Source organism: Natator depressus, chromosome 8, assembly GCF_965152275.1.
Source record: "Natator depressus isolate rNatDep1 chromosome 8, rNatDep2.hap1, whole genome shotgun sequence".
Lineage (NCBI taxonomy): Eukaryota > Metazoa > Chordata > Testudines > Cheloniidae > Natator > Natator depressus.
The window spans coordinates 86,167,610-86,185,265 of record NC_134241.1 but is presented as its reverse complement, the minus strand read 5'-3'; the positions used below and the strand labels follow the sequence as shown (position 1 = coordinate 86,185,265).

The window sequence follows — 17,656 nt, the reverse complement described above, 5'->3', positions numbered from 1 at the left end:
TGCCAATAATCAAAGCTTGATGCAACTTAAGCTGAAGTTGGTTAGTATTACAGAACTGGAAATATTTGTGGTAAATTAAGTTTCACCATATTTCTCCTGTATAAATAATCAGCAAAAATTGATTCAGAATTATTTCTAGCAACTGACACATCATAGTACTTTCCAGCAGAGACTGGCCAGGTATATAAAAATAATGTAATGCAAATACACGGCTAAATCTTTTTGTACTGGAATAAACAGTTCTCCAGTAATTCTTATGGGTGTCAGAAGTATTTTCTCACTTGAATGTATTAATCATATTGTTTTATATCGGTATTTCTAGACTTGCCAAATTGCGTATCTTGGAGTTAAGAGAAAATCATTTGAAAACTCTACCAAAGTAAGTGAGACTTAATGTTTTTTTTAACTGAGTTCTGTCCTGAAGTTCACAAACAGTGTAAAATATTTCCACTGATAATTGTGCAATCTGGTTGAGTTATTTTTATGTAAGTTATTTATTTTCTGTTGTCTAAAGAAACTATATATTTATGGAATATGTTAGACAAGAAGTTGTTGTGCATGCAAGTTGTTGTGCCTGCAAGTGGTGAGCAAATCACACAAGGAGGGGGATGGAGACAGGTAAAACATTACTCCACAAATTAATGTGTATAATCCAATATGCATCATTTTAAAATCTAAAACCTAAACAAAATTGGCAAATGAAGGATGCAGAAGTTAGGGCAAAACACTCATGATCTTAGAGTAGGCAACAATACTTTATTCATAAGATAGCTAACTGTTCAGTAATTTGTTGAAAATCAGTATTTATCAAACCTTGCTAGTGTCCCATTATATGTTACTTAATTTACCCTATAGGCAGCACTTTTAAAAAGAAATGCACATATCAAAATATCTTTTGAACATTAGAGATTTTAAGGGGAACATTTGCCTTCGTTTGTCTGATTACCTCTCTACTCTCTCATTGCTTTCAGTGGGTAGGTATCTGAGGGCAGAATTTGTCCCTGATGTTTTCTAAAGGAAGGTAACATTTTTCTGAGGTTGAAAGCAGATTTTTAACAATAGTTAGGAGTCATATTTCTGTATAAAACTATTTCCGCTCTTCTAGAAATCATATAACTTTGGTAAAAGAAACAAGATGTTATGCTGTTACTGAGAAGGCATTGAAATATGGGCCCTGTCCAGCAAAGTACATGTGCAGCCATTGAGGATGTGTGTGACCAGGAAGGCAACATTTATTCCTGTACACTAGACCAATTTTGCAGAAGTCAACCTCTTGTACAAAGGACTAATACAAAACCCAAATTTTCAATAGGCAGGAAACTCCTGCAACAATCAGCAACTCCTTGTAAATATGCTACACAATCATTTATCGTTTTTATCCTTTCAGCTACTGATGGTAAATTCATTTACTATCCAACTAATTTATACTATACTATGTCTATTTATATTTGACACGCATCACACAGCTCTTGTATGCCTTAATTAATTGAATCAGTTACAAATCATAGGTCTGATCATGCAGTATTTTCATACCCAAAATGTCCATTGAGGTCAGTGGTTGTTTTGAGTGTTCAAGAATTCAGGATCAGCTCCCTCCAATAGAACTTACACTATTAATGGTAGTCTATATCTCTGACCCAGTCCTACTCCCCTTGAAGTCAATGAGAGTTTTGCCGTTGATTTCAGTTGCAGCAGGATTGTGTGCAGATTGTGTGCTGTCACAATTAATGCTAGGGACTCGCATATTTCATAGCTTATATAGGCTGATCTTATCACACACACCAGGGCTTCTGGAGGGGAATGGAGGGATGTAAGGAGTACACACACATTCTCCTCACCCACCCACCAACTCCCTATGTACTGCCCTGCCATCCCTCTCTTTCTCAGGGATTCCCTGCAACCCCACAATATCCGCTCATGACAGTCGCTTGTGTCTCCCCATTCTTCCTGACATACCAGTATATTGTGTGCACCCCTATTTCCACTTTCGTCCCATGCCGGGGGCTCTGTGTGCCCCCCTTCTCCCATACCAAGTTCCCTCAATCTTCCCCTCTTTTCCCCTATATTCCCTATTTCCCCCATCCTCCCATACCAGAGTCCTCCAACCTCCTCTTCAGCAGGGATTCTGTGTGCCCGATTCCCCCCTACTCTATGGGGCTCTGTGGCTTTCCTTTCTCCATTTGAAGGTCCCCTATTCCCCCCTTTACAGGAGTGCTGTGTGCAATCTTATTCTCCCCTTTTTACCCCATGCCTCCCATTTTCCCTACCCCTATACCAGGGTCTTCCAATCTTTCCCCACCTGGGATTCTGTGTGCCCCCCATGCCAGTGTCACTCATTCCTTCCATGGCAAGGGTTCAGTGTGAACCCTCATTTTTCCCATTCCTCCCCACCCCGATGGCAAGAGCTCTGTCTTCCTCCCATTTTTTTGTTTCACCCCTGTTTTCACTTCACCCTTGTGCTAGTGTCTCTGTCTACCCCTTCCCCATGTCCCCCCATCAGGGGTTCTGTATGTCCCACAGCAGTGTCCTTCATTCTACCCCCATGCCAATGGCTGTGTGCAATTCTCCCAATTCTCCCTTTCTCCTCCCCCTTCCCCACCATTATTCTTCTTTCTGCCCAGGAAATAAGTAATTTGGGGTATCAACATGTTCATGGGAACATCATGGGAAGATGAGGAGAAATGAGTTAGGAGCATTGTTATGCTGGAAGGCAATGAGTACGATCAGGAAGTTCTTTGAGCTATAGATAATTCATAGATTCCAAGGCTAGAAGGGACCCTTATGATCATCTAGTCTGACCTCCTGTATAACACAGGCCATAGAAGTCCCCCAAAATAATTCCTAAAGCATGTCTTTTAGAAAAACATCTAATATTGATTTAAAAATTGTCAGTGATGGAGAATCCACCGTGAGCCCTGGCAAATTGTTTCAACGATTGATTGCTCGCATTGTTAAAATTTGCAAAAAGAAAAGCAGTACTTGTGGCACCTTAGAGACTAACCAATTTATTTGAGCATAAGCTTTTATTCTTCATTTCCAGTCTGAACACCTTATTTCCAGTCTTATTACAGAGATACTTGAGGGTGTGGCTATGCTAAAGAGCTGGCAGGGGCTTTGTATGTCTCCCATTTTTCCCTTTTTGGCTTTCTGATTTTCATCACAATCATTAGAGTTCTGGCTATTGACGCTTAGAACATTCCCCTGGAATTTTGGAATTGATTGGATGCAGCATTCAAAAGTTATTGCATTACCGACAGACAGAGAAATACCACTAAGTTCAGTGTAGGGCCTTCATAAACTTGGCCAGTTATCACTATTTATTTATGTATGTGTTTGTTTATTTCTATAATGAATTATGCTTTACAGGCAGATTTCTAGTTTCTAGGATGGTGATTCTATTTAGAAGACTCACAGTGTAGCTTGTGTTCTCAGTAACTTCAATACTTCAAAACAATGAAACAATACCTTTTTTGAGGATGATAGGTATAATTTTATTCCCACACTGTGTTTTTGCCATTAATTAATTGCTTTGTAAACATAATTATGTGGATAAGATATTTCTGGTTTTGTGAATGCTGCACTGACTCTTGTAAAACAGTGAGGAAATTCTAGTTGTCCATATATGTCCTCTGCTCTTTGCTATGGCAGAAAGTATTTATATACCCTGCTGAGAAGACCTGGAAATAAATACTATTTCCCTATGTAAATGACTTATTTGAAGGTTGTAGCTAAAACTATGAGAGAAGTGGGAAATCTACGTTATGAAATGTTATAAGGTGAAGTTCACCTGAGGTAGAGGACATTGGCAAAAGGTCATTTCTGCTTCACGTTGGGACTGTAGAGTGGCCATGTAAGGTTACCTTTGCACCATCTTTATGCCATAGAAGAGTTTTCTGTGTACGGGAACAAATGAGATGTCCCAGTGTAGTGGATTGGCTCCCATTAAAACATAGGCTGCAGGTAGCAGCCAAATGGATACACTGCAACCTCTTGTCTTGTTTCCAGGTTAGTAGGTGAATTCCATCTTATGCTTTGCTCAAATTCAGCACAGTTAATTGGGGAATGTATAGAAAATAACAGGTAGCTGAAGACCATAAGACAATAGACCCTGTCATGAGGGAATGGGTGAGTACTACTGCTGGAGTCTGTGAAACAGAGGGGCCTGGGAATGTGGCACACATGGAGATTGTGGCAGCCAGGGGGAGGGTGGATTATGGGAATGCAGGCTTTTCTGGTGTTCTGATTTGCACCAAAATCAATGGTGTTTCAAAGTTGTTATGTTACAGACAAAGAGAGAAACGCCTTGAGTTGAATGCTTTGCTCGGGAAATAAAAATAGCATTATTATGACAAGTATACAGTGTCTAACTGAAAGGCATGTCTGTCCGTTAAAAGAAGTAGTATTATAAATCAAAATATTCCTTAACATAGCTGTACAAAAAGTCATCTGGATCTTTCATCTACGGGCTTGAAAGGCTTACATTTTCGTGCAGTGATTTGATGAGAGAATTTGGTGGTCAAGATTGAGTACACTATTGAGTAAGAGAATCTTGTTGTAGATGGAAATTATTTGAATGATTCTAATGGAAAGCAAGGCATGAAAAGGAGAGAAAAGAGAATTTCATTTTGAGAAATGTACTTTTGAGTATATCTTTTTTAAACATGCTGTCTGACCATGCTTCCATTTAAATCAGCTTCTATTGATTTCCTAATAATAGGTGCTGGATTGCCTTTTCCCCCCCTATTTTCATATTAAATATAATTTAGAAAAACGATTTGAGGTATAGATATGGGAGAGTAGAGGAAGATATATGAAATTCTGCATGTCCTTACAGCTATCTTTGATATTTTGAAGCAAATATTTGGATTCTTGGCATAGACAAGTATTAAGTACTTTTTGTTTATCATAGTTTAACAATTGCAATATATCACACAAGTTTACAGTTCAAGATTTCTATTGAGTAAAATGTATCCATGGTAACTGACTATAAAGGGATATTAAGTTATTTGCATTAACTGTATCTTGATGAAAGGTGGCTTTCTATGCAAGCAATAAATCTCCAGCATATTTATTTACTACAATTTACATGAAAATGCTCAGTGCTTTCTTTTTCTCTGTTGTTTTAAGATTATCAGAGAAGGACTGATGGTATCTAAAAGCATGCCCAAACATTCCAATTTTTTTTCTGGATGCTTTCCTGATGGAAATTAGTGATGCATTGTGCAATAAAGGTGTTTTTTAAATTAAAAAAAAAACAGAATCTTTTTTGACAAGCCTATAGAACAGTCAGAATAATATATGAAACTGATCTGTTGTATATGGATAAGTAAATATCTTACTTTCATTTTAAAAGATAGTATTTGGTATTCCTGTCTTTTGTCTACAGTAATTTCTCTGACAGAAAACATTACAGAGTTAGATTTATAAAGTATAATCTTTTTTCCTTGTTTAATTAATTTGCATCGTACTTCATACAAACATTCTGACAGGATTTTTACTGTAAATTACTCGTTCATTTTTGTCTCATTTGCTTATTTAGTTAATATTTATATTTCTTGCTATGAGCTTTTTAACATTTGGAAATATTAAGAGATTGGAAGCAGTTTAGAAATCATTGACTAATATTGAAAAATCACATCTAATATTATATTAGTGACCTAAACGGATACAGAATGAAATTAAAAAAGTATATTTTTTCCTTCGTTACATCTGTTAAATGCTTTGGGTAGTTTGAGCTTTTAACCAATAATTATGAAACTTAAACTATCTCCCTGTTTTAAGCAACATTACAAACTACTTCACAGGGCCATCTTTTGGCTTAGAAAAACAAACAAGATAACTATTTCTTGATTCTATTTATACAAAGATATAATTCCTCTTTAATCATTGTAAGAATGTGCTATCTTAGTTAGCCCTCCCCCTCCAAAGGGGTGGGGTGGGGGCTAAATACAGAACACCGGGCAATGGCAAACAGTGGCCTAAACAGCAACTGAAGTTGTACGTTGCACAACAGTGGCTAACAAAGTCATCACCATCCAGGAATAAATCAAGTCTTTCCTTGTTTTATCGGTCCTTGGAAATTTAGTCTCAAAATGGTTGTGTGTTAAGCCTATTCACTCCAACAGCCCTTTCACATATGGTCCTGCAAGGTTCTAGTCTGTTACCCTTTCTTGTGTAATGTGTATGTGAAGCCACTAGTTGAGATTGGGTGCTCTCCATAAATCAACTAACACATTTTTTGATGATTTTCAAAACCCATCTATCCCTTGTAATAGCGAAACAAACATGCAGAATTGATGTTACATAATTTATGGACAGCCCCATGGAAGGTGTTTTGGCCCAATCCAATTGCACTGAAGTCAATGGAAATATTTCTGTTGATATCAGTGGAGTTTGGATCAGATCCTTTGTGCTGTGGCACCAGTGTGTAACTTATTTTGTATCAGAAAAGATGATGCAGTTTTCTTGCTTCCCCAATACCTAGCTGAGTCTGGGAACTATATGACGGTGAGAAGGCTGAAACTCAATCCAGGGGAAAAAAGGAAAGTAGGTTGCTGTAGGGGAAGCAACTTGATGAATTGCTAGGGGAGAATTATAACACCTTTATCAAGAGGAGTGTACTTTTAAGGTGCCTTTTGAACTACTGGCTGTTCTTAGAGTACCAGTTAGTGAATGGTTGCTTGCTTGTAACATTTTTTTCATCAGTAGTGATCTAGGAGATGTCAGCCTTTATTTGATATTGTGGACCTTACAATAGTTATCCATGCCTTGCTACCTCCAGGATGGACTATTGCGGTGATTTCTATTTGGTCCTACCCACCATGGAGATCACTCACAGACTTAACTAGAGGAGAATGTAGCAGCACATTAATCATTACAAATCATGAACTGCACTGGCTTCTCATATGGTTCTTCTTAGTGCACTTCACGAGGTTTGGTTCTATTATCTAAAATGTGATGTGGTTTAGGACCCAGCTTCCTTAAACACTGCCCCGTCTCCACATCCACCATGACAATTCAGATCAGCTAAGGTGAATTTTCTCACAGCCTGTACATGCACTCTTTTGAGGACTGGAGAAGTGACTTTAATAGAGGTTCCCTACAATGGAACTCACTCTCTTTGGGGGTCTGCCAGAGCCTGAGTTTACCACTATTTACACAGCAGTGCAGAGCACATCCTGTTGATCAAGCCTTTACTTAACTATGGATTGTAATGATGTTATTTACTACTTTAGGGTTGGCAGTGGGGCTGTTTGTACTATTTTTTTTATTATGGAAAGTTTATTTTAATATGATGTTAGATTTCACATACACCCTGCACCCAGGGCCATGGAGAATGATACAGTGATATTATTATATAAGTAAACTACATAATTAACTGTGAAACACTCATACCTGTGTATTAAGGGTCTCGAGCCTCCAGGTCTTAGTGAACAGCATGATCTACACACTTGAATAGGACTGCCAGAGGGCAGCGGGACACAATATTTTGGCAAAGTGAGAGGCACTCACACTTGTATATCATTATATAGAAATAATAGCTGGTAAAGAAAAAAAAGCAATTAAATACGCTTCTCTTTCTCTCTCAATTTTTTGTTCATTTTTATTTTTGCACTTTGTATAATATATGAACTAAGGTGTTACCCTGATTTTGCTGGGAGTTCCACACATGAAGAGACTTCTGGATCAGAAGTAGATTATTAGAAACGCTAAAGAGGTTTTTATGCCTCTTGCAGAGAAGGTGTCAGGACTAGTCTGATGATGCCAAACAGGTTAAATATTCTCAAACAGCCCTACTGAAGTCAATGAGTAAGTATTCACAATGTGACAAAAGCTTGCAAAATTGGCCCAATAACAATTTTGTATCAATTTTATACTAGTCATAGGTAACAATATTAACAGTAAATTTTTTCATCAAAGAGAGAGAGAGAGAGAGAAAAGTGTGTTTTAACTGTCTTTTCCCTTACCAGACGTATCCCTAATGGATTTCATTATTAAAGCAGTGAAGCTACAATTGTTCATAACTTCACTGCATATTCAGAACTGGACAGGTGTGAATAAGTAATTTCCATTATCCTGCCTACAAGATTAGTTGTATGGCACTGTGCATTGTTTTGTAAATGAAATTTATATCCCAACATTCAGTTATACAATTACAATTAAAGACGTTGGCAAAAATTGCTTTCTAAGAATTCTTTCTCTTTTTTTCTTTAGACTGATATGTAGAATGAGATGTGATATTAGGAAACAAGATGTTACAAAATATGTCATATGTTTGGGGTGTGTCCCTGCAACTACGATCTATGGTGCCCCAAATCCATCCCATAATTTTCAATCTTTTGTTCAAGGTTTTCAATACAAATGGGACTAACTTTATTCTTTTGTTATATACAGTCTGAATATTGAGATGTGATTTTCATATACACTTGCTAGAATCATAATGGTTTTATGCAAAAAGTTGTCTGGTTTTAAATATGTACATATTTGACACAGAGAGAGAGACTATTTCTCTGACAGACCAAATAGCCCTTATATTGTAGATGCTTCCCTTTTTGGTTCCTTGATCTGCTTTTTTGTCCATTATTATTAATTAAAGGGTTGTTCTACACTATTCATGTTTGGTGCACATACAAATTCCTCTTGTAACTAGGTATTCTGCTAATAGATATTCTTTTAAGTGGATTCAGCTTTTACTGTTTTATAAACTGAAAAATAGGGTTTTTTTCAACAGAAGATTAATATGAAATATGAAAACACAAAACATAGAAAAAGTAGGTTGGTTTATTTTGCTATGCTATTATTGCTATAAAAAGTCTTGATGTTTACTGTTTTATTTCTTCTGTCTAATAAAATACATGATGCACCACATAAAAATAGATTTTGTCAAATTTATCATTTTAAAATAAATTGAAATTAGTGGTACATGTTCTGTATGTAACTAAGCAATCTCCTGGCTGTTGACATTTTAGATGAATTATGTATTTAATATTTTTAATTCAGTGTAAATTAAAACTTGTACTAGACATATTAGATCATTAATCATTACAAAAAGGCATTTATAAGACTATAACATTATATGGTTACAGCACTTCAGGATCAATTGTACCTTTAAGGCACTGGCCCTCATTAAGGATTATGAACAGGTGCAACACTCTGCTGTGAGCTACTGGAGGTACAATGCCTGTATCAGACGCAACGCTTTGCAGAGCTAAAAGAGTGCAAACCTCATGCCACATAATTACAAGATTCAGTGTACTCTTTTATCTGCATTGTGACTTTATTTGCCCCGTCTGTTCAATCTGAAGATGCGGGAGCCACTGTGGATAATAGCCTTGTGCATTCCTTGTGACCAAGAGATTGTCGTTATTGCCTAGAGGCTGAGAGGGCATACAAGGAATGGGAGTGCCTCTCCCACTCGTCCCCAGTTTTGAACTTACACAGTGCCCATACACAATCTGGCCCTGGTATTTTTGTCTGGACCATTCTCACTGTTGACATTCATACTGATGTATGAAATCTTAAAGTATATTAGAAGAATATTATTAATAAAGGACAGTGCCTCACCAAAAGTAATGAATTTGATCCTCAGTGGCTAGATAAAAATCTCAGGCGTGTGCTGATATGTGGAGTGTGCTGTTATATTTTATGTAAATGTGTGTGTAACCATCAGTTTTGTACATTCTTAGCCTATGTAATGGCCTATTCATCTCACTGTTACCCTTATTATCCATTTCTCCTCTTATTTGTAATGTCAATTAGTGTACCTTGTCTGAAATTAGATTGTAAGGTCACTGGAGTAGGGAACCGTGTCTTTCTTTATTTATATGATTGTCAAGTGTCTAGCACAACAGGATCTGGTCCTGTGTCTGTCTGTATTCATATCTTTTTGAAGCTACTTACCAAACATTGTTTCAAAGAGAAGAATCTCAAAGCGCAACCTTTAAAAGTATAAGGTTTTACCCTACACTCGTTACTCAAGTAAAACTTTCTTTAACTTCATCATAAGACTCAGCCTTTTTATGATTTTGACTGCAATATAGAATACAATCCTGTAAGAGCTCCACATATGGAACTCCCTCTAAGTCCAATAGGGAGTTCCATGTGAAGACTGATCCAATCATGACTCTCAAATTTGTATGATTATTTCAAAATCTAAGGTGGACAAAGCATTTAATTAATTGAGCTTGAGGAATTGTCTGTGTGGTATAATGTACCTATAAGGTTTTCTGCAGTTTTGGAAGTGGAGTTCACTGGGCGTGTCTCGCCTTCAGGTTTTAGATTTTATATATATAAAATGAGTGTCACCGTCCCTATGAATTTTTATTGTAGATACAAATATTTAAATAATGCAGAAATCCTTATGCTACTAATTGTTATGTAAGTGAATTCTTACACTATGTGGAGTCAACTTTACTTTGCAGAGCCATGTCAGCAGTCTCCATTTTGAATTTGGCTGTGTCATCCCAGACTGCAGCTTGAAGGATGTGTGTTTTTTGGACACGCGGGTTCAATACATTAAGTAATAGGCAGCAGATCTTCCACAATTTGGATCAGTTTTCCTCTAGAAAAACAGAAAAGCAAAAGTGTTGGCATTCAAACTAGGTGAATAGAAAAAGGATGTGGCGTTGCTCTCTTAGTAGCAAATAACATATGACTATTTTCTCAATTTTCCTATCTCAGTAAGTGTTCAAATTGATCAGTTAGCCACTTCCAGAGTTACTACTGAATGTTCTTTTAGTAGCCATTTTAACTTTGTTTTCCAAGGGCATGACCTGTGCACTGGTAGAAGAGAATACAGGGGACATAAGGCATCCTCTTATTCTCCTGTGCCAGTGAACTATCACATCATTTTCTGCACGGGGAAGCAAGCTACTCAGAACTACTGCACATCGCCCTCATACAGATGGGCAGGAGGGTGCAGGGAGTGGAGCCTTTATTCCACCTCCCCAATGTGGCTGGTGGCATATTTGTACCAGCATGTTGGGAAAGATATGGTATGAAAGTATAGACTTAATGTTTACTCCTTTCGTAGAACGGTGGGGCGTCTCAGAGGGAATTTGTCAAAATAACCATCCCAGGCTGCTCTAGTAGCAGCAAAATAATGTACTGCCCCTTGCTCTGGGCTGGGTCATAGACTGATGATCTAGCCCCAAATCTAAATGAATAGATCCCTGATTTTTCTTTGAAATGTGTTTCAGCTGTAATAGCAAAATATACAAAATTCAGAGATTAAAAGCTCTTCCATCAATATTCTGCATTCTATTCATGTGCGTCTAGTGAAAATTCTGTTACTTGTGTCAAGGCACTGCTGAGTTACTATGCATACCTGGTAAATCTCCATCAATCCTTCAAACGGAGTTGATGGAGACTTTTACAACATGGTTCAAAATGAATCTTCAAATTTATCTAACAATCACATTTAAGCCTGATCTGCATACTTCTGCTTTAGAAACTCATTAATTTGCTTTGAATTATGTATATCCTGAGATAAAATCCTGTCCTGAATAGTCATTGTTCATCAGAGCAACAAATGTGTCACTCCCAAATTGAATGTTTGGGGACATTAATATCCTGTTGACTTTCTGAGAGGAATTAACAGTGTTTCACATCTTATGAAATAATCTGCATAATGACACTTGCTTTTGTCTAGACTGGGCAGCCAGAAAATCTGTTTACACTTTAATGCACTCAAGGATTTCTGCAAAAGATAGCAATGTATTTAGAGTGATGTTTTCTCTTACTGATGTCTGATGATTAGAGAAAATACTTTTCCAGGATTTTGTGGGAGTCCTTCAGATAGAGATGAGGTAGTATTAAACATTGAAGAATGCCAGATAGGATAGGTAGTAAATATAATTGTAAACAAATAGTGAATGGTTAGCAATAAATCTGAGAAATAGAGATTACTATTAATTTATGAAAAGTATTCTTATTTCTCTTACTCCTCATAGTGACTCACTGTTTCCCACTTCCTACTGCTTCCCTGGTCCTGACAGTGGGAGCTGACACTAACATAATGGAATGTTACGCTTTCAGGAAACAGTGTACAGTAGAGACATTTTCAAAGAGGCAGGTGTTTAGAGGTTAATGTGTTAGAAACACAGGACAATTAGAAAATAATGTTACCCTTTGGTGACTTGTTGCATATCTACCTCTCTGTGTCTCAGAATTCACTTGCCTGGATGGCTAGAAAAGGCCATGGCGCTGGAACAAATGCTCAAAAGTAGCCTCTAAATTTGCAGGCATAATTTGTTTGCAGTAGTTTTCGCATGTGCAATATCTCATCCAGGCTTTTGTATATTCAAATTGTACACCTTGTATTTGAGCATCCAAGCTGCATTTTCTCAAGCAAATTGGGTAGGGGGTGATCATGCATTTTTCAAAATTGAGGCTGTAAGTTTTTGATCAGGAATGAGTCCCCTTTAAATATTCAGCCAGAAGACTATATTGTTCAGATCGTTCATTATGGTCAAAGAGCCTTAAGCCATCCTTGTTCTTCCCACAATCCTGGGTTTGTCTTCTTTTTCTGACATGTTTTTTCTCTGAATATAGCTTTAAATATTTCAGTTTTTCCCCTGTGATTAAGTTACTGTTGTCAGTAGTATGTTGTGGAAATACTGTACTCAAATGGAGAACTTCAGAATGTTAAAGGCTTGAACTGGGTGGTGGATCAGCACATAACATCCACATTCTGCGCAAGGCAAAATCCTGGTGTGTTTTTTTTTTAAATCTAAAAACGGTAAGTCTTTATCATGACTAAGAGAAATAAGATTGCTTTTATATAGTAACAGTCTTTTCAATATCCCTTTGGAGAAGAGCATATACATTGTTGTTTTGTAATATGTTTGTCAATCAAATTAAGAAAGTTTTGAAAGGTTGATTTTTTACTTCATATATTATCTCTGTCCCTTCGATTTGTGATCATTTAAATGCAGTTGTCCTTCATTGCTGAAATCTTAGTACTGACCAATTGGAGGGAAAATGAAATCACTTTATAGGATATGATTACTGTAGACCTTTTTTCCTTGTGTTAAGATGTACTTTACAATGTAAATTAGCCTGTTCAATCCTCTAACGTGAGTTAATGCTTACAAAATATGTTCTGTAGAATGTAGGACTTATGTTTGTAATTGCACTGTATTTGTTTTCAAATGTAATAAAAGATATTCATGTAAAAATATAGATTGTGTTTTTTGACACCAACAAAGTTTTCTTTCAAAGAAGGATTACTAATAAAGAAACATTCTTTCAGAAATTGAGGCCACTTGATAAATCATTAAGACTTGCCTGTAAATATGTGATAAATGATGTAAAAATATGTATAATATTTTGCTTTATTTTCTGTCTGCCTCTTTGAATGTCTCAAGTTGCAGCACATTTCTGTTTTACCTTATATTTAGTTGCTGTTTTATTTTTACATAATTGAACATATATTATATATTTCTAGCACCATAAAGAACATTTTCCACCAAATTTTATGCAAAAAGAGTATTTGTTCTATTTTGGAAAATATTTTATAATTAAAATTTTGAATTTGACTTCAGTGGGGCCAGGATTTCAGACCTAGAATGCAAAGCAATCTCAGGCATGTTTTACTACTTGCCAAGGGAATATTATGTAAACATCATTCACTGGATTTACCCATATTTTCAGACAGAAAAGTACTAAGACTTTGGCCAACTAGAAGAGATCATTGAGGGATCAGTGGTGAACCCAATAAGAAGTAGATGTGGGAGTCTTGTGATACTTACTCCCACTTGAATCTGAAACAAATATACAATAAGTGAGAAATTGGAATATCATCACAGAACAGATACAAACTCTCCAGAGTATTATAGAAATTTCTGGCTCACATGTTTTATGCCATGGTAGGTAGCATGGGGGAATTAACCATGGGAGTAGGAGTTAGGAGACCTGGTTTCTAGTCCCAACTCTTCCATTGCCTCATTATGTGGTTTTGGACAAGTCGCTTCATGTCTCTGGGCTTGTCTATACTGGCACACTAAATTGGCGCTGATGCGATTGATGCAGCGGCATCAGTTTAGTGAGTCTGGGGAAGACACGATAAGTCGATGGGAGAGCACTCTCCTGTTGACTTCAGTACTCCACCTCCCCAAGAGCATCTCCCGCTGACATAGCGCTGTGTAGACACTGGGTTAGGTCAGTGTAAGCTATGTCGCTCAGGGGGTTGATTTTTTCATACCTCTGAGCAATGCAACTTACATCGACTTAAGTGGCAGTGTAGACCAGGCCAGAAGGTTCCGTTTCCCCTGTATGCATTAGCAGGAATAATTAAGAGGTGTTGTGAAGATAAACTAGTTAATGTTTTAAAGCACTTCAATCATTTTAAGGGCTATATGAGTGCTAAGTATTAGTTATTTTTTTAACTTTCTCCACCTAAATTTACATTGGCATTTGTGTTATTCTTAAATGACTACTTAATTTCTGAAATACAGTACCAATCTGCAGTCTATTCACAAATTCACACTGGATGCTTAAGCATATTTTGTGTATATAATATTGGAATGGTACCTGTGAGAATACAGTCTGCTCCCCACTTCTCCTCTGCCCCAACAGATTATTACATGCTAGACAGTAATACCCACGGCCACCAGTTACCCAATCTCACTGTTAGCTGTTTTGTGTATGTATTTTAGTGTTCCTAGGAGCTTATTTATTGTTTCTAGAAGAGTAATTAGATTGGTTTAGGTGGAATATTCAGGTCATTTCCAATTGTGAGACGGTAATAGCACTTAAACTCTTCCACATAGCCCTGTTCATGAACTAAAGTCATTCTCTACTTCGGTGTGGTCTGTCCCTTCAGCAACCTCCAACTTTATTGTAGACAGGGACACGAATCACAAAGTTCAGATGTGGATACAAATTTTTCCAAATCTGCAGTTTGGTTTGCACCCAGATTGTTTGTATTGTACAGTACATTGCCATTGTCCCGCTGCCTGTTAGTTGAAAGAATGAAGGGGAGGTGTCTGAGAAAATGTATTATGTTTTATTCAGTGATGCTTGGTTACAGAATTGATTATAATTAATATTTTTAGGACAAAATATTGCCTCTCTCTCTCCAGACTCCTTTGTTGGGTTGGGAGTCCGAAATGCAGCAGAAATGCAGTGGAACTATCACACAGGGGAACTGTGCATCTCTTTGGGGCCAGAGCTGTACTCTGTACAGTTCGCTTCTCTCTGCGGCAGCAAATAGGACAGTTTAGATGAATGTGAAGGATCGGCCAGGGAAGGAGCCAGTAGACATGCCACCATGTGGATCCACAGCATGAGGCCAGATCATGTCCTGCTGCTCTGTGGAGGACACACAGAATCCCCTTGCCTTGTGAACCTGTATAGCAGTGGGGCATAACTGCAATCACTGTGCTCCACAGAGATCAGGGACTGCTCCTTAAAAGGAGGCAGGGAGGCTGGAGAGAGGAAATGGGACCATCATCCTGCATCTATTCCATATTGGCCCGTGGAGCTGTCTAGATGCACTATGCTGTCCTGTCTGAAAGCAGCAGGCACCCAACTTCTTCTGTGAATCAGGAAGCTCTGAGAAGAATGCAAGCTGTGCCAGAGCATAATATAGCCACAAATTCTCAGCTACAGGGCATACAGGGACCCCAGCTGTCACGACAGCCCATATCTTTTATTATGGAGAGCTGCTGTAAATTGGGAGAAATTCCTTATACTTGACCCCTTTTATATATCTTGTGCATAATTTATTTATCAAGCTCTATGCTGGGGAAGGAGCTGGAGGGTGCTGACACATTTGCCCTTATTTGGATCATTTTATTTTCATCTCTCCACAGAAATTCTCTGCAAAGATTTTCTATGAAAAACATCAAGTCTATTCTGTTTGTCTGTTTCAATGCTACATCTCTTTTCCATATAGAAATACAACAATAATGTTTTATCAGCAAGTGATTTTTCAATTTATTCCTTAAACTTGTCTTTCTGATTCACCAGATCTTCAATAGCTGCTGGAATACATTACTTGCTTTTCATAGCTTTTTATATACCTCTTTTGGATCTTACACATCCATTTCAATATAGCTACCCAGGTAAGGCAAAATGTTTCCACTACTATTTTTCTGCCATAAAAATGATCTTACCTCCTTTCTGATAACTTTAATTAACTTTAATTTTTAAAAACAAAGATAAGATGAAGGATCAACTTACCTTTGACAAGATGTCATTCCTTCTCTGATGAGGTTGCCGCAGACCAGAATAGTATCTGCAAAGTCAAGATCAGTTTATTATTTCTACAGTTGATACAAAAAAGTTTACCATCTGAGAGAGCTCATTTTAAAGCCTATTCCATAGTAGTCCTTAAGGTGAGGATCTTCTCTGGTGGTGTGGGGTTCCATGTTTTTGCCTTCTCATCTATGTCCAAATCAACTCAGCTTAGTTTGTAAGTAAACACATAATATTTCTATCTGCAAACTCAACTTAGAGTCTAAGAGTCAAAATGGGTTGTTTTTGTCTCATGCAACATTACTAATAAAGGCTCTGCAGGCCCAAATCAGCCCTGAGTTATTCCTGCACAACCACATTGACGTAAAACCATGCCCCAAATTACATTGTATTCTATGGCAGTGGTTCTCAAATTGTATTCTTTGGCAGTGGTTCTCAAATCCAGTCTGCCTCTTGTTCAGGGAAAGCCCCTGGCAGGCCAGACAGGTTTGTTTACCTGCCGCGTCTGCAAGTTCAGCCGATCGCAGCTCCCACTGGCCGTGGTTCACTGCTCCAGGCCAATGGGGGTTGCGGGAAGCAGCGCGGGCCCAGGGACGTGCTGGCCGCCCTTCCTGCAGCCCCCATTGGCCTGGAGCAGCGAAACGCGGCCACTGGGAGCCACGATGGGCCGAACCTGCGGACGCGGCAGGTAAACAAACCAGTCCGGCCCGGCAGGGGCTTTCCCTGAACAAGCAGCGGACCGGTTTTGAGAACCACTGCTCTATGGTATAACTTTGTAGAAATGAATAAACAAATTTGTTGGTGTTGCACAAGGAATAGAATCCAATTCATACTTTTTTAGCTGTGTTCTTTTTGTTAAACTAAGAGGTGAAAAAGTGGTCAAAACATATGTTTGCCACTAAAGTAAATAGATGAAAGAATGCACGCAGAGAGAAAATCAGTTGAGTAAGAAGATACCATTTTCACACTATCATGCTTTTAAGAATGATGGTGATAGGAAATCCATATGAAGTTCCAAATTTTCACTCATTTTTACTTAGGGGAAAAAACCTTGTGTATGCAGATTGCAGCAGGGAAAAAAAGTTTATTACCCTGTACAACCTCCGTCTAAAAACTGTTTTTGGAAGGTGAGAAAGCAGTGCACTGAGAGTTATTGTCTTGCCAACTTTCTAATTCCTAATGGTAAAACACCATAAGTATTACAATTCAGGTGTAAATCTTAAAGACACTGTGCATAAGATAACAACATGAAATTATTAGCTGACATTATTAATCTATTTGGTATAGGTAAAAAGATTTGTGAATTTGCATGCAATATATCAAACATGCCTGAAAAGAAAAGAATCCCACTGACGTATTTTCAAATAGAGTTCAAGCTATTTTTTCTTACATGTTAGTGTAGCAGTTCTGTATATTGCTTTTCTGAGACATGTCAGAGTCTTTGTATGATCATTTT

General features: G+C 37.6%; 1 protein-coding gene across 5 annotated transcripts in view; it reads left to right on the top strand.

Moving 5' to 3' along the window:
- Positions 1-17,656, top strand: part of LRRC7 (leucine rich repeat containing 7) — a 379,203-nt gene that overhangs the window by 171,084 nt on the left and 190,463 nt on the right. For all 5 annotated transcript variants that reach the window (XM_074961545.1, XM_074961546.1, XM_074961548.1 and 2 more), the window contains exon 7: positions 323-379. In XM_074961545.1, coding sequence (XP_074817646.1) covers positions 323-379 — 57 coding nt within the window. The remainder of the gene's footprint in view (positions 1-322; positions 380-17,656) is intronic.